The 24,459-nt window shown below is 45.3% G+C and overlaps 1 protein-coding gene across 1 annotated transcript in view; it reads right to left on the reverse strand.

Annotated features, from left to right (window-relative positions):
• KSR2 (kinase suppressor of ras 2) overlaps positions 1–24,459 on the reverse strand; it is a 419,494-nt gene that overhangs the window by 335,114 nt on the left and 59,921 nt on the right. Inside the window, exon 2 of the mRNA XM_065904540.1 lies at positions 2,780–2,920. Within this exon, the coding sequence (XP_065760612.1) occupies positions 2,780–2,920 (141 nt within the window). The remainder of the gene's footprint in view (positions 1–2,779; positions 2,921–24,459) is intronic.

The following is a 24,459-nucleotide window of genomic DNA, read 5'->3' on the forward strand; positions in this document are numbered from 1 at the left end:
GGGATAGCGCCACTTTAAGAAAGGTGATGGACCAGGATCTGGAAGTATTGATATAAAACGAGATACATTTAGAAGGGATGATTCACAACATAAAAGAATTCTCCTCTTTGCTGCAAGAGTCACTTGCGTGTTTTAGTCCTATTACGTATCCTCCAAAACACTCAATTTACACTAAAGTTTATAGCTCACACCCACACATCACAAAAGGAAGAATGACAGGGGAAAAAAATGCAGAAGGCTTTAACATGCTTGAGCCAAAAGAGAAGCATTTCTGTTGGATATAATAATAACAAATGAGATAGATGTAACACTTTAAGTGCTTTCGTGGATTTTCTTTCAAGGTCACAAAGACCACGTGAAGCAGGTACTTTTACCATCATCACCAGTCTGTACATAGGAGACTAGAACTCAGAAAAGTTAGACCGCAACCCAGGGTCACACAGTGAGTAAGTTTGAACCCAGGCGGTCTCTCGGGAACTTTCTCTAAAGTGCCCGTTCCTCCGCAGGAGGTGGCCCTCTTGTGGACATATGTGGGAGTTGCGGAGAGAGCTGGAAACCCAGCTCCGTCCACACCGCCTAGTGGATGGCCTTGGACTTCATTTATTCCAACAGACTAAAGTGAGAGCCAAGGCTTTCCTTGTAGCTCAGTCGGTAAAGAATCTGCCTGCAGTGCAGGAGACCCGGGTTCGATCCCTGGGTTGGGAAGATCCCCTGGAGACGGAAATGGCAACCCACTCCAGTATCCTTGCCTGGAAAATCTCTTGGAGAGAAGAGCCTGGTGGGCTGCAGTCCATGGGGTCGCAGAGTCGGGCACGACTGAGCGACTAATACTTAAAGTGAGAACCAGAGCTCAAGCACCTGCAGCCCAGGTAAATGTAAATTAGCTAAGCTGCAAACTCACCTGAGGTTTTCTAAGAGGCAGCAGAATTCGGTTCACCGACACCAGACAAATTCAGTTGTGTGTGTCAGCAATTCCTATTTTTCGAGAGAAGTCAAAGACCTGGGTTTTTAATGCAAACTCTCAAGTTTTACACATGTGCTCAAAAATAATTTTTCAGACAAACAAACAAAAAAAAATCTGTGCATCAGATTCAGGATGCGACAGAGGGCCACTAGTTTTCAACCCCTTAAGATACTAGTCTCCGTCTAATTCGCCTCACTTAATAAATAAATAGTCCCAAAAGCCTCTGAAAAGTGTATACGGGGTCAAGCAAATAAAATGTACTGCTTGAACTTTTATGAGACCTTTCATTTGAAGGATATTCACAAGAAACTACCATCCTGGGAATGACACTAAGAAACACAGACGCATCTGTGTGTGCGTGCGCAAGATGGAGCCGGGGGGATGGAGGGGATGGGGAAACGTGGCGGGATCCTGCGTCCCCAGTTCAGGACTGTTATATGTGGTGGGTTCAGGCAAGATCACACTGAGGACACGTTCAAAAAGGACAAAAGGCAGAAGAGGATCTTTCAGGCCTCTCCGAGAAGGAAGCAGGGAGTGCCTTGAGAAACGGCACTTGGCCTTGCAGGCAAGGGCCACACCCAGCACCCCCTCTGCCCAGCTCAGGAAGGCCCCCTGCATCAGGAAAATGAGAAGAAAGCATCGTGCTTCCCCCCTCACCCTCTGGGGTCTGTCAGAACTGGCTTTTCCTGCCAGCCCCTCCCACTCACTAGCAGGGCAAGTCCCTCCATCTCCCAGCCATTTCCTTGCTCTGTACAATGGGGTAATGGTCATACCAACCTCAGAGGTCATCTTGAGGGTCTGAACACTCTCCAGAGCTGAGATCCTGCGTTGTAAAGCCCTAAGTACTATGCCTGGCCCTGAAGAGTCAATGAATGTGGAAAGGTTCCACGCAGTCACTGATAACAGTGGGGGCCCAAGATCCCAGAGGGTAAGGAAATCTCACCACCCTTGAAACCTCAAGGATGTGGCCCACCCTGGAGGGTGGACACAAGACAACAGGTGTTTTGGTTTTGTCACTGGAAAAACCATTACTTCCGAAATTTTCAACAACAGCAATGACAATAATAACAATAATAGTAAGTTGACATTTCCTGGGTACAGTTAGGTCTCAGACTATGGGCTGAACATTTTACACAGATTATCTCATTTTTATCACACCCGCTACTTAAGAAGAGGAGACAATCATTACCGCATTTAACAGAAGAGAAAAAAACTAATGTCCTAAGACGGTGCTGCCTAGTACAGTGGCCACTGGCCTCATTAATGAACATTAAATACAATTAAAAATTCCGTTCCTCAGTCACATGCACTAACCACAGTTCCAGTGCTCAGCAGCTTACATCTGGCTGGTGGCCACTGCATCAGGCAGGACAGATATGAAATATTTCCATCATAGTGGAACATTCTGCTGGACAGCACCGATCTAAGAGGTAAAATGATTTGACCCAAGTCACTGAGCGAGTCCTTAAGTGGCAGAGCTGAAAGAAGGTCTACCTGACTCTAGAACCACACTCTTTCTTTCTTTTTTTTTTTTTTGGCTATACTGTGTGGCATGTGGGCTCTTAGTTTCTTGACCAGGGATCGAACCTGTGGCCTCTGCTGTGGAAGCACGGATCCCTAACTGCTGAACCACCAGGGAAGTCCCTAGGAACAACCTCTTACTGACTTCATTCAAGCAGTATCAGAGATGCTCTGTATTTTCATCCCACACATATTCAAGTCCTACTGTGTGCCAGACACAGCCAAAACCCCACTGCCTGAGGGGGCTGGCTGCCAGCCGGTAAGGGGCATGGGGCAGGGGTCACTTCCGGTCACCTCAAGGACTTCCTTCCGCACATCGACAATCCGGAACCAGTGCCGGAGCTGAGGGAAACCGTCCAACTCGGCGTTGCGTTCCTGCAGGGCGACCTTCTTTTTGCAGGACAGCTGCCGGCTGAAGTACTTCACCAGCTTGCTCTGCGGAGAGACACAGAGGGCAGAGGCCACGTCTCAGAGGTACTGCCACGGGAGGACAGGCAAGTAGCTCCCCAGCGTTCCCTCCAACCCCAGCTCCACCCAACTCTGTTTTAAAGACCCATTCCCCTGCAGTGAGACCCAGTTTTCACTCATGACCCAACTGCATTGTTGAAGATGGACACACAAGCAGGTCCCAATATTCTGCCAGGGAGCGATGCAGGTATAGTTCCCGTGCAGTGGGGATGTGGGACCTGGGCTGTCTCCATCCACATCTCCACTGCACAGATCCTTTGACCTTCACAGTTGCACTTCTAGGAACTCCTCTCTCAGAGCCCCCATCCTATGGCAAATGACTGGAGAAGGATACTTCCTACAGGTCTGTTTGCAATGGCAAAAGATTGCAAACACCCCAAGGGGCCACATGTAGGAGACTCTTCATAAATGAGGATACAGGCCCACAAGGAGCTGTACGCAGCTGTAGAATAAAGCAAGGAAGCATGCTATTGTACTGAGACAAGATGCGCTGATAAATTTAAAAAATACTCTCTCATTCATGTGGGAAATTTTACATTTGTAGATCTTTGTAAATGCAGACACTCTCTGGAAGGATCTCTAATCTTCTAGGGAAGGGAAGAGGGTGGGTAGCAGACGTGAGAGGAACCTTTGTTTAACTCATTTTGTATTATTTCAATCTTAAGTCACATACAGATATTCACAAATTAACAAATGCTTTTAAAATGAGATGGACCCAGTACTTCCCCAGTGGTTCAGTGGTTAAGACTCCGTGATTCCACTGCAGAGGGACCCGGGTTCCATCACTGGCTGGGGAACTAAGATCCTGCATGCCCCTCGGTGCAACCAAAAAAAATAAAATTTTAAAATAAAATAAAATAAGATGGACCTGAACTCATGCTTCTAGAGGGATGCCATGGCATGAAAAAGGCAAGTTTTTTTTACTGCCTATTTAGTAAAAGCTAACAACATTAACAAAAGAAAGGCAATAGGCATGTCTGAGCAGAAAATAAAGTGTGCAAGACACACACCCCAGCCTGCTAAGTTGGGATGGGGAGGCCCTATAGATGGGGTGACAAAAAATGGTTTTGCATTTCTCTATACATTTTTGCTTTGTTTCAATAGTTACCCAAAGCACATTATCATCTTGGTGTTGTAAAATTTATTTAATAAAGATAATTCAATGAGACAAAAATAAAAATCTTTAGGTGTATAAATGCCTTTGACATTTCAAAGCACCTGTCAACCAATATTTATCAAGAAGACAGACCTGGAATTCTGTTGTTCTTGTTTAGTTGCTAAGTCGTGTTCGACTCTTTGTGACCCTATGGACTATAGCCCGCCAAGCTCCGCTGTCCACAGAATTCCCCAGGCAAGAATACTGGAGTAGGTTGCCATTTCCTTCTCCAGGGGATCTTCTGGACCCAGAGATCGAACCCAAATCTCCTACTTTGGCAGGTGGATTCTTTACCACTGAGCCACCAGAGAAGCCCCCTAGAATTCTAGGATCACATAATTTGGAGCAAGGAATGACAGGAGTGGGCATGTGTTTCTGTTCAGCTGGTCAGCGCTGCCCCTCTTTTGGTAAAGACAGTTTGAGCCTCTTTGGGGGGAACCTTCCTTCTTTGGCTCCCAGTTCACATGGTTGAGATGAGGCTGGCCTCACCCGCCCACCACACCTGGGCTGCAGGGCGGGCTGGTGACCCAGGCCCAGCCACAGCAGTGGGATCAGGGTAACAAGTGAGCCGGGCTGGGCCACGGGAAAACCTCCCCAGGCTCCCTTCACAAGCACTCAGAAGACAGCCGTCACTCCCCTCTAGAACTGTCAGGAGGGTGCCAGAGACGCCAGGAGCTGCTGGGGCATTCCTGCCGCCTGACACTGAAGCCCATTGGAAGAAATCAGAATAGTGGTTTTTAAGCTAACATTAATTTTATTCACCTTATTAACAAAGAGAAAGGTGCCATTCTTGACAAACCCACATTCCATTGCAACAACAGGCACCATAATCACATTAGTAAGCCAATGTACATAGAATAGCTGTCATTTGGAATCTCAGTTTCGAGTGTTAAAATAGAAAATGTCCAAAAGAATGTCTTTCTTCTCTAACTGATTTCTGAATGAATAGGGTCTGACCTACTGAGAACTCAGAGCCAGGCTCTCAGCTGAGACATCTATAGAACTCTCCTGTCTGTCTTTTGTCTTATTCTATGACTGGTTTAACAGTTATCTTTACATGGTACGGAAAACCACACAGAAGAAGAAAAAAAATACACTCTGACAGATCCCCATTGTTCCTGAAGTACTTCCATACTTTCTGGCACAACAAAGTTTTCCAGGTTCATCTTTTCCTGCCCCAACCCAGGAATCAGTGTTTTCTCCAAGGAGTCTTGGTTCCTCATGGTATTCAGAAACCAATATTTGGGTACTTGGTGAGATCATTGACATTTCCAGTCCCCTCCATACACAGCCTAGGCACCACACTGCTGCTGCTGCTGCTAAGTCACTTCAGTCGTGTCCGACTCTGTGCGACCCCATAGACGGCAGCCCACCAGGTTCTGCCGTCCCTGGGTTTCTCCAGGCAAGAACACTGGAGTGGGTTGCCATTTCCTTCTCCAATGCATGAAAGTGAAAAGTGAAAGTGAAGTCGCTCAGTCGTGTCCAACTCTTCGCGACCCCATGGACTGCAGCCTACCAGGCTCCTCCGCCCATGGGATCTTCCAGGCAAGAGTACTGGAGTGGGTGCTGTTGCCTTCTCCGGGCACCAGAGGTATGTGCAATGCATGTATGAATATGTAGACACATAAACATCGTAAATCTGCACTTGTGTTGATTTTGCTATCTCTGTGTATAGCTAACTGACACCTCCAATCCCAGTCCAACACCACAGGGTTTCTTCTAGCATTTCCCCTCCCCATATTTGTATCACTCTTCTCAGACAGTGAGGAAAAACAATCCCCAATATATTTATTGGCTCCATCTGCTGAATTTAGTTAATTCCCCAACTCCACCAGGCTACTGCCCTGGTGGATGCCCTGCCAGATGCCCTAGGGAACCCTGGCCCCTGCGGGGCTGCCTTCGCACCCTAGTTCTGCTGCCTGTATTATGGTTGTTTTTCTTTTTTTTAATTGAAGTATACTTGATTTTCCATGTTGTGTTAATTTCTCCTATACAGCAAAGTAATTCACTTAGACGTATATTCATGGAGCTTCCCTGATGGTTCAGACCTAAAGAATCTGCCTGCCAATGCAGAAGACATGGGTTTGATCCGTGGGTCAGGGAAGATCCCCTGGAGAAGGAAATGGCAACCCACTCCAGGATTCTTGCCTGGAGAATCCCATGGACAGAGGAGCCTGGTGGGCTGCAGTCCATGGGGTCACAAAGAGTTGGACACAACTTAGCAAATGAGCATGCATGCACCCATGCTACACACACACACACACACACACACACACACACGTATATATTCTTTTCATATTCTTTTCCATTATGGTTTATTACAGGATACTGAATACATTGGTATTTCCCTGTGTCATAGTATAGGACACTGTTGTTTATCCGCTTCTATGTATAATAGTTTGCATCTGCTGGTCCCAAACTCCCAGTTCATCCCTCCTTTCCCCACCCTACCCTCTTTGGCAACCACAGTCTGTTCTCTATGTCTGTTTCTGGTTTGTAGATAAGTTCATTTGTGTCATATTTTAGATTCCATATATAAGTGATATGATATGGTATTTGTCTTCCTCTTTCTTACTTACTTTGCTTGGTATGATAATCTCCAGGTCTATCCATGTTGTTGCAAATGACATTATTGCATTCTTTTTTATAGCCAGCAATATCCCATTGTATACACATACCACATCTTCTTTATCCATTCATCTGTCGATGGACATTAAGGTTGCTGCCATGTTTTGGCCATTGTACATAGTGCAGTTATGCACATAGGATTGTGTGTATCTTTCCGAATTATAGGTTTGTCCGGATACATGCCCAGGAGTGGGACTGCAAGATCACGTGGCTTGCCTTGCTGTTGTTTGTGGCATGTTGCAGTTGTTGTTTCAGGTCTTGACATTTTCTAGTGGGCTCTCAAACCCCAAATTCAGGCCCCATCCCCAACTGTGCTTTGGTTTCACACACTGAGAAGTGGATGTTAGTGAGGTTGACTTAATCTCAGTCTCAAATGGCCAAAATGGTTCTTTCACTGGCCACATGTAGCTAACTGAACATTTGGGGTATGGCTAGTGGAGAAGGCCATGGCGCCCCACTCCAGTACTCTTGCCTGGAAAATCCCATGGATGGAGGAGCCCAGTAGGCTGCGGTCCATGGGGTCGCGAAGAGTTGGACACTAATGAGCGACTTCACTTTTACTTTTCACTTTCATGCATTGGAGAAGGAAATGGCAGCCCACTCCAGTGTTCTTGCCTGGAGAATCCCAGGGACGGGGGAGCCTGGTGGGCTGCCGTCTATGGGGTCGCACAGAGTCGGACACGACTGAAGTGACTTAGCAGCAGCAGCAGCAGTGTGACTAAGGAATGGAACTTTAAATTTAATGTAAAATTGAAAACGGAAGTCATGTGCAATATTTTTCTGTTAAACATAATTTTATTGTTATGATAGAGCCACATTTTACTTTAACCTTGAAATTTTAGTGTCTAAATTGAGGTATGCTGTAAGTGTAAAATACACACTATCGAAGACTTGATAGGAAAAAAAATAACATAAAATATTTCATTAGTATTTCTACATGGATCACATGTTTCAATGATATTTTGGATACACTGAGTTAGATAAAATGTATTATTAAAATGAGTTTCATCTGTTTATTAATGTGGCTACTAGAAATTTTAAATTATACATTTGGCTCACATCTGTCACTCTCATTATAGTTCTAATGGACAGTGCTGCACTAGGGTTTCATCATAAAGAAATAATTAAAGATATTCACGAGGTCTTGCTGCACGTGGATAATAGATGTGAAAGATTGGAAACCTTCCAACTCTTCAATGACAGAAGTCTATGTAAATAAATTACAACGTATTCATACAATGCCATACCGTTAAGGTAATGTATTAAATATGTATGTGTAACATTTGTAATGTATAAATAATATATTAAAAGATTTATAAAACTATGTGGGTATAGATGCATACAAAAAAGCCTTGGGAGGGCTTCCCCGGTGGCTCAGAGGTAAAGACTCCACCTGCCAATGCCAGGGACACAGTTCGATCCCTGATCTGAGAAGATGCCCCGTGCCGCAGGGCCACTAAGCCTGTGTGCCCCAACTATTGAGCCAGTGCATTAGAGCCCGCGAGCTCTACTGAGCCTCCGTGCTGCAAACACTGACGCATGCATGCTTTAGAGCTTGTGCTCTGCATGAAGCCACACCACTGCCATGAAAAGCCCATGCACCGCAATTAGAGAGTAGCCCCCACTGGCACCAACTACAGAAAAGCCCACGCAAAGCAACAGCACAGCCAAAGAGAAAGAAAAACATTTAAAAAAAACTTTTTTTAACCTTGGGAAAATATATAACAAAATATTAGCAGCAGTAAGATTACAAGTGACCTATTTTTTTTCCTGTTTGTTCCTCTGTAGCAATGTCAGAAAATACAATGTGTATGTATTGCCTGCTTATCAAAAGAAAAAAAATGTTTGGATAGCATTAGTGGGACCCCTAGCTAACTGATACGCCACCGTATCAACTCATGAAAATCTGACTTTGTCCCCAAAGCCCATCTCTGATGTCACCATCTGCAGCAAGTCTTTATCAATTCCTTCCTGGCATTTTATTTGTACATACAGTATTATAAACTTTATTACCGTTTTCCTCACATCATAATTGGTGAGCAATGAAGACACAGGAATCTTCATTCCTTCATTAAAGGATTAAGGAACGCTTTGCAGATTTGGAAGAATAAGTGAAATGAGCATCAGGAGGAGAAGGGGATGACAGAGGATGAGATGGTTGGATGGCATCACCGATTCAATGAACATGGGTTTGGGTGGACTCCGGGAGTTGGTGATGGACAGGGAGGCCTGGCGTGCTGCGGTTCATGGGGTTGTGAGAAGTCGGACACGACTGGGCGACTGAACTGAACTGAAGTAAGTAAGCATTAGTCGCTCAGTCATGCCCGACTCTGCGACCACAGAGACTGCAGCCCACTAGGCTTCTCTGTCCATGAGATTTTCCAGGCAAGGTTACTGGAGTGGGCTGCCATTTCTTTCTCCAGGGGATCTTCCCAACCCAGGGGTCGAACCTGGGTCTCCTGCACTGCAGATTCTTTACCGAATGAGCTACAAGGGAAGCCCATAAGCCCATAAGCATCATTGCTATTTGATAAAAATAAAAGTAGCATTATTGAGTACTTCCATGTACTCTTACATGTAGTGTTTCCCCACAGCCACGGGAGCTAGGTGCTGTTGAGAGCTACACTTTGAAGATGAGGAAACGAGGCCTAGAGAGTTTGTTATCTGCTCACTGTCACACAACGTAAGTAGAGGGCAGGGATTCAAACCCAATCTGATTCCAAAGACTCAGTGTTGCAGAAAGGAAAATCTTATTTTAATTATTTAATCAACACCTCTATATATTTTCCTCATAAAGGAGGAGCTAGAACATTTCAGATGAAGACAAAGCTCCCTGTGACCACCCTTCTCTTGCTGGCCTCCTTCTCCATGGAGATAATGGGGGTAACTATTGAGATTCTTCTGGTGTCCATCATTCCAGACCTTTCCTATGTACATTCACATATGCGTTAGTGCTCAGTTGCTTCAGGTGTGTCTGACTCTTTGCAACCCCATGGACTGTAGCCCACTAGGCTCCTCTGTCCACGGGATTCTCCCCGCAAGAATACTGCAGTGGGTTGCCATGCCCTTCTCCAGGAGATCTTCCCAACCCAGGGATCGAACTCGTGTCTTCTGCGTGCAGGCAGATTATTTACTGTTGAGCCACCTGGGAAGCCCTACTTTCCATAAATGTACATACATGTAGAAACTCTGCAGTGTGGTTTGATGCATAGGATTGTTTGCTGTGTTTTTTTTTTTTCCACGTCAATTATATCATATTTTTTCACTTGGTAGTAAGCCTCCAGGATCTCTCCCTACCAGTTCATACTGACCTACCTCTTTCTTTTTAATCTTTTGCATGAGAGATTTTTTTGATACCAGGGTCAAAAAAGCCCATGATGCAAGCAGTTCTGGGATGTCTGCTCAGGGTGTCTTTGTCAGCTCCCATAAAGCATTTTCAGGACTAATGGCCTTGAACGTAACCACTATTCACTGAATACGCACAGTGTGTCTGGTGCTATGAGATAAGTGCTTTGAATATGTTTGTTCATTTTTAATCCACACAAGAATGCTAACTATGAGACTGATGTTCTGAGCCCATTCTGTGAATGAGAAAACTGAGGCATCAAAAATGTAAAAATGTTAAATCACTTGCCCAGATCCACAAAGTTACTTAAGTCAGGGAACCAGGGTATGATCCCAAAGCACCCTCTTTGCCAGGATACCAAACTATGAGTTGTTCATGAGTCCTTCCCATCAAACAGGAAGTCCAAAAGTTGGGCATCGACCCCGCAAGGGCAGGGAAACAGTCTCACTCATCTTGGGAAACCCACTGGCTGTTGTGGGAGAAGTACATTTCCGAATTCCAGTTCTGAGGCTTGGACAAGTCATATCAGTTTCCTGGGCCTCTACTTTCTCATCTGTGAAATGGGCATATATCACCTTTGTTCACATGCCTACTGAGGCATCACAGGAGATAATGTCTGTACAGAAGACAGGCTAAGGCCCCCACCACACGCACACACACACTGAGTCCTGACTACTTTGGATTCTGGACAGGTGTTTCCAGGGTCACCCAGAGACTGGACCTACACCTGCCCAGAAGCCAGAAGCAAGGAACATCCCCACTATGATTCATTAGAAGTGGGGAGAGAGACCAGTGTAGGAGCAGATGGGTGGGGAGAGTCAGGGTGGGAGACAAGCCCAGAGCTTCCCCGGGAGTTAAAGAGGAGCACAGATCACCTTTCAGGGAAGAGTACGGCTGGTCTAAGCAAGGAAGAACCCAGGGAACTGCCCCCAGTGTGAGGTCAGACTGGGAAGAGAAGACGCGGCACCTCCCAGATGGGCACCTCCCAGATGGGGGCCCTGGGGCTCAGCGGCCCTTCCCACCAGGACCCGGGGCGGGTGGTGCAGCACAACCAAGGCTGTCAGCTAAAAGGGGCTCCCTCTGAGCCAGATGCCGTGATAAGTGCTTTTTTACGAATTACTGATTTAATCCTCATGACGACATCACAGCACAGGTTCGATCACTGCCCAGCTCCACAACTGAGAAAATCAAGGCCCAGAAAGGTTAAATAACTGGCCCAACGTTACTCAACTATTAAGTGAATGAATCAAGATTTGAACCCAAGTCTAACAAACTCTTATTTCTTGACAACACACAAAGAGTGCTATGATCTACTTGCTAACAGCAATAACACAACAGGAACAGTATAATCCCATTTTCTGAATATAAAATGCATGTACAGACACACAGAGAAGACAAGAAGGTAATACTCCAAAATGTTAGCACCCGCATCTCTGAGTTATTAAAGATGAGACTTATTTGCTCATTTCTGTGCATGTGTATCTTGTAATTTTTCTACAAGCCTAAATTATCTAAATAATAGTTATAAATATCATTAAAATCAGATAGTTGCCAAAAATAAAGATGTGGGTCATTCACAATGTTAGCCATTTCAAATTAAATAAAATTTTAAATATATACATAATATACAAACAAATATAAAATTATGTTTATGTATAAACACACACACATATCCCATTTTACAGATGAGGAAACTGAGGGCTATAGAGCTTAAATAGCCCTCCTAAGGCACTAGGTAATTTCACAAGTTACTTCCCTCTTTCCCTAATTTCCTGACCATAAAAAATCACCTGGAGGTGTTAAAAATCAGACTTCCAGATCCATGCCCTGATCCAGACATTCTGATACAAGGAATCTAGAGAAGGCCCAGGAATCCACAGAAATGCAGGCACCCCCAGAATTCTGAGCGTTAGGCAGGCATGAGAAACATCCATCTCCTGTCTGAATTACGTAATGAAAGCTGGTTGCTTCTCAGACAAGCTTAAGCATCTAGGTTCTTTCTTGGGCAATAAAACCAGGGCCGAAAACCATTTCCAGAAGCCAGGGTACAGCACCCCTGCCAGCAGTGCCCTTTAAGGGCGGTGGGCGCAGCTGCCAGCAGGCCTTTAGCAGCAGCTCAAGGGAGGAGTCCACGGGCATCCAAAGAGCAGGCTGCACAGGTCCAGGCCTGAAGGGGCTCCCAGCGGGGCAGACGAGACAGCCAGGCAAACACAATCACCACAATCACGGGGCAGAGAACAGGAGTCCGAGCAGAAGGGCAGCCAGGGTTCAGCACAGGCAGCAAGGATGAAAAAATCACGAGAACAGCCTGTCACAAAACAGTGTTCCAAGATCCCAGGACGGTACAATGGGAGTTCCACGTTTATCCTAAGAGAAGTAAGCCCTCTCATTCATTCAAGATTTTTCAGGTACTCTCTAAATACAAAGAGCTTGGGAGAGGGGTGGGATCCAAGATCAGCTACACCCTCCTGGCCCTAAGGAAGGGCCATTCAAATACAGGAAGGCCCTGAAGGCCAGCCCCCTTCAGTTAAGGACAGAAACTGAGGGCATTTAGACATTTTAACAGATGTTGGAGGGGCATCTGCAACTCAATGGACATGATTTTGAGCAAACTCCGGGAGATAGCGAAGGACAGGGAAGCCTGGCATGCTGCAGCCTATGGGGTCACAAAGAGTCGGACACAACCGAGGGACTAAACAACAACAAGACATTTTAATGGCTATTTGACAGAGCAATTTTTTCTTTTGTTGAATGTGATAGTTTCGAAGTGAAGCTTCCTTTTTGTTTGGGGTTTGGGGCCCATTTCATTTTTCTAGTAAGTATACAGTTTTTATCATGTTTTTATAAGAGTATTGGCTCCAAAGTACCAGGAAAGAACAAAGATGATCCTTCCCCCACACAAGGTGTGAGAGGCACTGACCTCCCCTTGGGGAATTTTCAGGGATTGATCTCAATCTCCCTACACCACTAACCAAACTATTTTCCAAAATGATTCTAAAGATACTGCCTTATAAGAGCATCATGACAATGCTGAAGCAGGTGTTGGGCTGTTATTAACGAAATTCTACAAATGGTGGAACTGATGCTCAGAGGCTTGGGAACTATGTTAAAGCCCATCACTAAAGAAGCAGGAGGGTCAGGATTTGAACTCGGGAGCTGATTTCCAGTTCGGCTCCCTCTTCACTGTAACACTCCACCAAAGTAGAAGGTTCAAATCACCTGACCTCGAGGTTGTGAAATACAATTAGAAAAGGGCCTTGGTATGTCCTCACCCTGCCAGGTGTCCTAATTTCTTTTTAGGTCACCCTCAATTTAAGTCCACGCAGAGCCGAACTGCAAAACATCCAAAGACATCCCATCTTTAAGTGAGAAACACTGGGTTCCTGGAAGCAGCACATCCAAACTGAGCCCACCACGGTGGGCCCCAGTACTGTTAGGTACAAAATAAGGCCTCAGTGGGCCTGGGGTCAGGAGGATCACAGGACTTGGGAGAGTAGGAACCGAGATGTGTGTTTCCCCAGCTTCCCACCAGGGGGCAGCCTGGCACTGTCCACAATAGATGGAATGATTTCTCAGACCTTCCTGGATTTCAGCATCTTCCGCGCCTTATTACAGTACTCGGTATTAGCATGATGATAAATTTAGCAGCATAAACAACAAAAAAAAAAAGTTTAAAGTCAAGACATGTGACAGAGCTATAAATAATCATGTCTGAAATCTCTAATGTGAAAATGGGTACTTTTCACTCAGAATCTAAACCAAGATAAACCCAGAGACCCATGAGCAAGCCCCTGGGGTTTGGTTTGCTGGAGTTCAAAACCTTCACCACTCAGATGCTTTTAAAAAAACACAAACAAACCAACAACAACAACAAAAGCTAAAGCAGAGTCGGGGGATACTGGAAAGGAGTGCAATGCAGAACGAGATCTATGTGGTCTTTCACTGAGCATCTCGTGTGAACCTCATGGCTGCGCCCATTTTACACATGAGGAAACTGAGGCTAAGCAGTGAGCTATAACTGGCCTTAAAATCACACGAATGAAGAGGCAGGTTCCAGAGCCCGTTGTACCCCTCGGGGCTGCCTGTCAGCAGCCACCCATATTCCTGCCTTCTCTTTAACAGGAACCGGCTAGCTGTGGAAAGCTCAAAGCACTAAATCCGAACGGTTCATGTCTTCCCACCGCCCAGAGTTCTTTTGCTCTGGCGTTAGACATAAATGGCATTTTCCTGTCCTCTGGGTGTCATCCCTTCCCAACCATCCCCCGATGTCACCGTCACAGCACTCTGTTTTTTTCCTCAGGAGCACTCAGGCTATCCCACAAATTATCCTGTTTATTGGTTTCCATGGTTACCCTCCCCCCCCCAATCATCTCACACACCCATCGGAATAGCAGCTCAAAAGAGCACTGGCTTTGCCTGTCTTCCCTCCCAGCGTTCAGATCAGTGCCTGGCAATACAAGACACTTTTCTTGGTCGTTGTATGAACCAGCATCACTGGGGTGGGGAGAGGCGGGGGGCGGGGTGGGGGGGAGCGCCGAGGCCTCCATCCGGAAATCTCAACTTCTTTTCCAGCGGGTGCTGCACGTTCAGAACCAGGCCAACCAGGCCCTGACTTTGCCGCCCAGGCTCTCCAAGGGTAAAGCAATCGCCCCGGCGGCCCGACGCCTTCCCCCGGTTGCCAGGGCGACCATTGTCATAACATCCCCGGCGCTGGGGGGACCAGCTGACAGAAGAGCATTATTTGACTCGATAAACGTCTCAAGTAACCGGCCATTTGCATCCACAGGCAAATCTGCCACTGAGGGTGGGAGGCCTGGGAGACGCGCCCTTCCTGCTCTGCCGAACCGGATCCCAGTTAGAACAGGATTCCTCCAGCCGAGGCCAACCTCACGCACCGGTCCGGCTCCGGCTCCCCTGCCCACAGCTGCCCGCTCCCTGGGGTTAAAGTCCTCAATGCTCCTGGGGACTTTTCCTTTTTTCTCTATAGTCTTACTGCTAATGAATATTACACACGCTAGGGGAAAAAAGACTTCATACATTTAATGAACACTTACTGAGGTGCCAGTCCCGCTGGTAACTGCCTCACGTAATGGTAAATTACAGTTTTAATATTTTTGCCATGACAATATATTTTGCTATACTACATAACATACACAGTTTATTATATGTAAACACATGTATTACATTACTGTGGATTGTACATTATGTATAATTTATCTGCCTAATACATATTCATAGATATATTCTTATGTATATCATAGATAGTGATAAAGTGTTTGTCACTCGGTCACATCTGACTCTTTGCAACCCCATGGACTGTGGCCCACCGGGCTCCTCTGTCTGTGGGATTTCCCAGGAAGGAATACTGGAGTGAGTTGCCATTCCCTTCTGCAAGGAATCTTCCTGACCCAGGGATGGAACCAGGGTCTCCTGCATTGCAGGCAGATTCTTTACCATCTAATTCTAAATATATAGTACATAAGATAATTTTAAACATAGAAATATCTATATTACACAGCATATATATTTATAATAATAAAACTGACATTTGTTGATACTATTTATATGCCAGCCCTATACCTACTGCTTTAGTTGTGTTAAGAACAATGCTATTGCTGATTCATGTCAATGTATGACAAAACCCACTGAAATGTTGTGAAGTAATTAGCCTCCAACTAATAAAAAAAAAAAAGAATAATGCTATTATCAATGACATATTATACAATAATATAATCATAATCATAGCTAAGTTTAACTGAGCACCTACCATGTATCAGACACTGTGCTAAATGCTTCCTTCATGTTATTTGATTGTCGTATGTACCCTAAGAGCCAAGAACTTTATCATTCCCCATTCTTATTTAAAAAATTTTTTTTGGCTGTGCTGCTTGCAGGATCTTGGTTCCCCAACCAGTGATCAAACCCATGCCCCTCTGCAGTGTAAGCATGGGGCCCTCACCACTGAACTGCCAGGGAATGCCCTATTCTCATTTTTAAGATGAGAAAATGGAGGTACAGACTGATGGTATAATCTGCCTAAGGTCAGGAAGATAACAAGAAGGGGCTGAGAGCCTGGTCCATTCCTTATTTCCATTCCACACTTTAAAGATGTCGATCTTTAGCTCCCTTAGGGGAGCTTGTTAAGAGCACACAGGCTGAGCCCCTGCTCCCCCCAACCCACACGTGCAGAATCAAATACTCCTGAGGATGAGGGGGCTTTTCTTCTTGTTTCTTTTAAACAAGGTCCCCAGAGAGTTCTGACAGAGGCAGAGAGGTGCAGAACCGCTGCCGAAGGGTTCTTTATTAGCCACTGCCTCTGCAGCGCCAATTAGGTGATCTGATTAAACGAGAGAGTCTGGAGGGGCTTGAATTCCGGAGAGGGCACGGTGACCAATCGTCCTGAAAATGAGGAGAAGCAGGGGGAAAATAAGACTGCAGGGTCCCCTCAGGCAACCTCAGCTTGTGTCCCCGCTGTAACCTCTCCCAACCTTTCTGGAACAAGGACAGCCTGTGTAAGAGTAATAAGTAATAGTACACAGTTTTGTCCAGGACTGGCTTGAGGAGGGCAAAGCCAGACAGTCGAAATGATCTCCCACTGCCCATCCCCTGGCCCTCCTCCCTTAATCGTCCACCAGGGGCTAAGCTGTACAGAGAAATACAAGCTTGCAGGGCAGGGACCCACACTTTGTACCTACATTGCGAAGCATGAGACTTCCTGGCAAGTGACAAAGATAGATGAAGTTGTTTTAAAAAAATAAAAAAAAGGCCAGTGGTTGGGCATGGCACAAGAGAGGCATGGCTGGAAGTTTTGGGGGGCCCTGTCTGTGGTCCCTGTGCTACTGGGGGGACAAATCCAGACTCAAAAGAGAGGCAGCCAAGAACATCTGTGGAAGGTCTGCCCTGGGCCATGTGTTGCCTTCCTCTTCACTGTCCAAATGAGAGGGAACGTAGAACTAAGATCCCAGGCATAAAGCAAGGCCAGATGACACAAAACCCGCGGACGCTGAAAGCAGGTCTCATTTGGGCAACTACTCCACCGTAACAGTGGAAACCTATTCCATCTACAGCTGTGCTTTCCAATACACCAGCCACTCAGCACATGTTTCTCTGTATAGGTACATTTAAAGTAACTAAAATTACATAAATAATCAGCATAGTGACTAAACAAGTTTGGGGCAGCTTATGGGCACTGCTAACAAAAATCCAGAAAGCCACCTGACTGGCCATTAAGTGACCTCAGAGAATCAAAGAATTCATCTCCCAAAAACGTCATTAGAATTGAAGCTTATAATTGTGTGAGTTAAACTAGTTTCCTGAATGGGTTAGCATCTTTAGGCTCTGGGAAAATCTAGGATGAATTATTAGACATATTTAAGATAATTAAACCTGTAATAGTAATATTTAAATTAAAGAATCTGTGCCTTTGGAGTATTTCTTTTACATTCTCTTAATGGTTTATATAGGGTCAATTAGGAGAAGACTTCACCTTCCTAACTCTAATTTCAAATGTGTGACTGAATAACTGGTTTACATTTTAAGTTGAAATTGTACTCCATTCATGTACTATATCAGAAAGTGGCTTAAGGCCCAGTATATTTTACAAGTTTATTTTTTTTAGATTTCCATGTGCTATGTAAGTAGTTGGGGAGGCTTGTCTGTCAACTGAATACTTAAAAAAAAATTCTGTATCTCAAATTTATAAATATAGTTAAAACTGTTTGAAGGTGTTTAATTCACTAAGGTTGTCAATGGACGCAAACATTATGCAAAACTCCATTATATGTGATTGCTAAAATGTCCTGGACTTATGCGAATAGAATAATACTGCCTATCAGCTGAATTTAAAGCATAAGAAGAATAAGAGTATTGAAAATTTTTTTGCTTTAATAAACTATTAACTTCTAAAACCAAAAAATAACTACATAAAAGTAAAAATTCATTTCTTCAGTTGCACTAACCACATTTCAGGTCATCGGCAGCCACATGTGGCCAGCAGTTGTGGTCCTGGACAACACAGAAGTGGGCTGTGTCCATCATTCATAGGGTGTTTCCTCTACACACATCTTTAGCTTTTAGCAGATCTCTTGGGAAACAAACACCCCAAAGCCTTTCCCCCCAGAAGGGACATGACTCTTTCCAAGATGTTCAGGATTGGAAAATGCTTGGGAAATGCAGGCTCCTGAAAACAAGAGGCAAGCTCCAGAGGGGACTTGGGATGGGAGAGACGGAGAACAGTAAAGGGAATGCTGGCTGTGAAATTTACTCCAGAATGAAGAATATCCATAAAAATTTGCAGGAGGAAGCATACAAGCAATAAACCTCTTGCCCTGTCCATTTTATTTGATGATGGAGTTTTGCCAAATTCTTGATATTGCTCTCACTCTGATCCCCACTCAGTACTGAGCAGCTCTGAACAGGGAATCAGGGAGTGGTTTAATCGAGTTTGGTTTTCTTCCCCCCATTTGCTACATTTCACAGGCAACCTAAAGGATTCTGACTCAAAAATAAACTTGGAAATTTGCAAATGAGCCAGAAAAAGGTACAACTAAAGATGAACCATACGACATCACCGTGCCCTTTGAATGCCAGGGTGAAAAAAGACTAAAAGTCAGGGGGCTGCATTCAACTCTCTGCTTAGTAACTAAGAAACTGTGAGGTGCCAGGCAAGCCCCATGAGCCCTCACAGGCTCGTTTATCCATTCAATGAAAGATTTAGAAATACTCTCCAGAGTGACCCCAAGTTCAGAGATTTCAGGATTATTCTTAGAAGTGACACTGATGAAGGAGAAGCAAAAGCTTCCTACCAATTTTTACACACACGTCTTGACCTTGCTGAGCAAGGGAAAAACCATTTTTGTGTCTCCTGTGCTGCACTTGGGGTCTTGGGAACAGGGTCAGTTTTCAGAAGAGAATGCTGGCCAGGCAGACAGGGCTCAGGGCTGGGCGCCAGGCTCCTGGTCTTGCACGCAAGCAAGCAAAGCTGAGAGCAGGGAGATGTCCATACATGTGACAGCACAGGTGGCTGCCATGGACCAGAAATCGTGGAGCAAAAAGAGTTCCAGGCTGGGAGCTGTTCAGGAGACCGGGTTCCCATCTGACTGTCCCATCTGACAAGCTGATAGAATCTTGCTTACAGCAGCACTTGTCCAGTGTCTGGTATGTGCAGCATCCAAGATGGGAGCCATAGTCACCTGTGGCTACTGAGGACCTGAAGTGTTGCTTCTCCGTGTGACAGAGGAGCTGAATTCAAAGTTGTATTTCACACTGATTAGCTTTCAATAGCCACCTGAAGCCAGTGACTGCCGTCTTGGACAGCACTGATGTCACCCCTCTCCATGGTGTTTCTTCTCCCCATTTCCCTCCCCCTCAGCAAAAAGCCATGCCTGCCGCTCCCTACCTCCCAGGCATGTGTAGGGGCTGAACAAAGGAACTACTGTGGAGGACTGAGGGTCTGCTAAGAGCAGGTCCCTTCGGAGGTGTGAGGTGGCACTGTGCAGCCTCGCTCAGGGCAGTCCCCATTCAGATCCTTCTGTGGCCATGGGTGAAGGTCCAGGGCCCCAAGATTGTCATCTAAGATCTTCCTGTCCTGTGGCCTAAACTCTCTCCACTTCTCCCCTAAGATGTGCGTTTGCTGGATATCCAGTGCACTCAGAGTACCATCCAAGTTCCTTACTCTAGTTGCAGGGCTCTGCCCACTTCTACTTCACCATGAACCCCACAACTGTTTATTCCAAGTCCATGAGAAGGTTCTTCCACTCCTCAAACAAGCCAAGCTCGCTACTACCCGAAGGCCTTTGCATATGCTGGCCTTTCACAAGGAACCTTCCCTACACATGTCTTGCCAGATCCTCTTTATCCTGCAGAGCCCCCCGCACATGCCAAGTCCATTCCAGTAAAACAGATGAGACTCCCCGCCCTGTTATTCTCTCCTGTATCACCATGTTCTTTTCCTTCATAGCACTCACCACAGCTTCCAGTCATAATCCCCTGATGTCTCTCTGCTTAATATCTTTCTCTCCCTGTCCTGACAGCAGTCTTTCTTATCCTCCTCCATATCCCCAACACCTAGCACAGGGCCTGATGCATGGTAAGTGTGTAATATCTGTTTGATGGGAAAGTGGGTGAATGAAAGATCTCTCGCACTTTCTTCCTCTGCCCCTTTGCCTTCACCAGAGGTTCTCTAAGTGGGGTCCCCAGACCAGAGCCATCAACACCAGCTGGGAACTTGTTAGTGATGCAAATTCTCAGGCCCCACCCCAGAACCACTGAATGAAACTCAGGGCGTGACCCAGCAATGTGTTTTTCATAAAGTGATTCTAATGCACATTCAAGCGTGGGAGCTCTCGCTCTAGGCCATTCTGTGCTTCTGAAATAACCTCCCTACCCTTCAATCTCCTGTTCATCCTTCAAGTTCTAGCTCCAATGCTCACTCTCCCTGGACGCCTTCTTTTTTCTCTAACCACCTAGAAGTACAATTCACCATCTACAACTCCAAGACCACAATGTTTACCCCTGACAGCTAAAATGTATTCCCTTGTTTTAAAGGTGGCTCTATTCATGTCTCAATTCTCCCACCAGATTTTAAGTATCTTAAGGGCAGGGGCCTTGTCTTTGTTACCTTTGCATTCTCCCATCAATGAACAGAGTGATGTCCCTTTAGGAAATGGATTCTTGAATGAATGAGAGATGCACAAAAATGACCAAAGAAAAGGCCTTCCCCGTTCCCAAAACCCAGAGCTGCCCCACAGGCCCTGGCTTCAGATTTCCACCCTCAACTCTGGATTACCATTTTTATTTTGTTTGTTTGGGTGTGTTTTGGGGTGTGGAGGGGGTTTGGTATGCAAACGCAACAGACTGATAACTCCAACCAGCTGCTACTCACCTCTGTTGTCGTTGACAACAGAGAGAAGTGGAAAGCTATTCTTTTCCCAAAGAAAGAGAGACTCTTTTGATTACGTGACCCTCTTTAGCACAGTGACCATCCTACAGCCCCTGCGGTGTCATTTCTCCTAGTCATCTTAGCAGCTAATAAATGGCAACAGCAGGCTCCATTTTTCAGGCTCTTTATGTATATTCTCTCAAATCCTTACTGAGAACCTATGTGACTGGCTTCACTGTTTCCATTTTGCAAATGAGAAAAGCAGGGGGTCGGTGTCTGGGGCAACTCTAGCTGGCCAGTGGCAGAGCTGACCTGTGGGCTGTCTACTTCAAAGCCGAAGGGCTTCCACAAGCCATGATGGCCAGTTGAGTTGGTAGGAGGTAGAATCAGAGGCCAAGGCTGTGGTCAAGTCTAGCAGGGTTAGTGACTGCATGCATCTTAGCCCAATTCATCTCTCAAGGTCATGAGAACAGAGAGAGGACAGGACACCAAATAGCTTAGGGCCTCACTCCAGGACCACAGTCCTATCCAGAGCCCCTCAAAGGGGATTTTGGGGTATCCTGGGCACATTTACAGAAGACATACATTTCCTTGAAAACCTGCAGGCAGTTCTAGGTCTCAACAAGGAAACACCTCAGCAGGTGTAATATACAGACCTCAGCAGGTGTAAAAGGGCAGACAACCTCAAGAGGGAAGCACGTTGCAGCTCCCAAACAGGCCCAGCTTTCAAGGAGCTGGGAGGGTAGTGAAGTGGCCAGGTACACACATAGCTCCTTCAATCAATGACAGGGGAAGCAGCTCCAGAGTGGAGGCAGCAGCCAAGTGTTCCAAGGATAGAGAGATGACTGCTGGGAGGGACAATCTGAGAAAATTCCCCAGAGGAAGCAGCATCCAAGGCCAGCCTTGTCAGACATTCATAATTTCCTGTGTTCTCAGTCACCATTCACCTGTCCCCTACACACAAAAACACACCCACACCAGCTTTCATTTGAGCAGAGGGAGTCACGTGTGGATGGGGGATTGAACTGGATGAATCTGGAGGTTCCTTTCCACCCTGGTATCCTATGATTGCAGAGATCTGGAACATAGCCATTCTTCTATCCCATGTATATACCCATCAACCATCTACCCATTCACCCACTCATCCACTTACTCCTTCATCCATCCACTCATCCATGCAACCATCCATTCATCACATAAGCATGTTGTTGATGGTACCTGCCTAGCACCATATAATGAAAACACAGGGAAGCCAGGATGGATTCCCATCTTGAAAGCCACTGACATCACACTGGGCACATCAGGCTTTGGGTAGTTGTTATAACTAAGTGATATACATTTCTACTAGTCTTGACAATGAAGTTAGTTTACAAACAACCACAGAGTAGAATAAGATATTGTTTTAGAAGTGCTTCTCATTGTGCCTGGCACATAGTAGACAATGAATAAATAGTTGACTTCCTGCAAGTGTCAACTACTGTGCTAAGCTTTGGGATAAAATGATGAATGAGGTAGACTTGATCCCTGCCATCATGGAACTTCTATCTTAGGAGAGAGAAACAACAAGTAAGAAATAAACGTGAATCACAGATTGTGATAACTACTATGGTTGTAACAAAGAGCTTAGAGAATGTAACAGGCAAGGATGGTTACCTGGACCAGCCAGAGGAAATCTCCCTGCGTCAGGGACCATGCAGCCAAGCACAGCACGTGCAAAGGCCCTGAGGTGAGAAAGCACTCGGCCTGTTTCAGGACCTGAGAGCTGAATTATCAGGGGCAAGGGAAGAGAAGGAGGAGATGAGGTCAAAGACGCAGGCAGGGGCTAGATCACATGGGTCCTATTATAGTCATGGCCAGCAGTAAGGTTTTATTCCTATGCCGTAGGGAACAGTAGATGATTTTTGGGTTTACTTTGTTTTGGTTTTGTTTTTCTTGAACTATAGTTAATTTACAATATTGTGTTAATTTCAAATGTACAGTAAGGTGATTCATATATATATATATATATATATATCTTTTTCAGATTATTTTCCATTAGATGTTATTAAAAAATACTGAATCTAGTTCCCTGTGCTATACAGTAATTCCTTTTTGTTTATCTATTTTATATATAGTAGTTTATATCTGCAAATCCTGAACTCCTAGTTTATTCCTCCCCTCTCCCTTTCCCCTTTGAGAACCATAAGTTTTCTATGTGAGTTTGTTTCTGTAAATAAATTTGTTTTTGTAAATAACTTCATTTGTATTATTTGTAGATTCTACCTATAAGTGGTATCATATATCTGTCTTTCTGTGGCTTGTGATAAGTGCTATGTCACTTCAGTTGTGTCTAACTCTTTGCAACCCCATGGACTGTAGCACCAGGCTCCTCTGTCCATGGGGTTCTCCAGGCAAGAATACTAGAGTGGGTTGCCATACCCTCCTCCAGGGGATCTTCCTGACCCAGGGATCAAACCTGAGTCTCTTGCATTGGCAGGCTGATTCTTTACTCAGTCTGATACTTTCTAGGTCTATCCATGTTGCAGAAGTTTTTTAAGCAAGAGGTGGTATTACCTGATAAAATGAGTAAACAATCTCATCTTCAACCTTATGAGAGATGGGTCTGGCCAATGTCACTGTGCCCATTTTACAAATGGGTAAACAGAGGCACCAGGTGATTAAGGGGCTTCTCCATCTGTTCTGGATCTGTAACTCTGTAACCCACCCCAGCTGGCCATTTCAGCTTCCTCCTGCCTTCTAACAGTAAAGGTCCTTCTACAAAATACACCCCGGCATAATCCCCAGTCCCAGAGCAAATAATAGAAGCAAAAGAGAGAAAAGAAGACACGAAACTTGGGATGAGGGGGGATCCTGTCTCCAGCAAGGCTTCAGCACAGCAAACATTAATGAGCATGTCCTGGAGCTGAGATGGACATTTTTGGCTCCATATCACACAGGCAAAATCCTCAACGATGCTAGCTATTGCCAGAACTAAAATGGTCTTCTCAAAGGGAAATTTCTGAAAACCTATTACTTGGGGGGGGGGGGGGGGAGGCTTCCCAGAATCCTGATGGCCGGCCAGCCTCATATATTCAGCTTCCTCCAAAAGATGATACTCAGAAGAGTGCTGCCAAAAAAATACTGCCTTGAGACTGAGGGAAACACACCATCTTATATTTCTGGTGGATGTGCAAGAAGTCATATATTTATGAAAAGCAATCTGGCAGGAGTTATTAAAAATTAAAATTAAAATTTCTGACCTCTGCAGCTGTTGCATAGTGAGTGAGTGGAAAAGAGAAAGGCAGACACAAAATACAGCACTGAATAGACCTCTGCAAAACCCAACTTGGGGAATGAGGCACTAGAATTCTCCAGCCCTGTCTGTGTCCATCCTCTCTACCGTCCACTCAGGTCCTTCTCTTTAAGTCTCACAAATGGGAGTAAGGGCAAAAATAGCATCTGCCATGTAGAAAAACTGCATGTAACTAATACATTTCTGTCTTCCCTCCCGATGTTCA

The sequence above is a fragment of the Muntiacus reevesi genome, chromosome 13, assembly GCF_963930625.1.
Source record: "Muntiacus reevesi chromosome 13, mMunRee1.1, whole genome shotgun sequence".
Taxonomy (NCBI): Eukaryota; Metazoa; Chordata; class Mammalia; order Artiodactyla; family Cervidae; genus Muntiacus; species Muntiacus reevesi.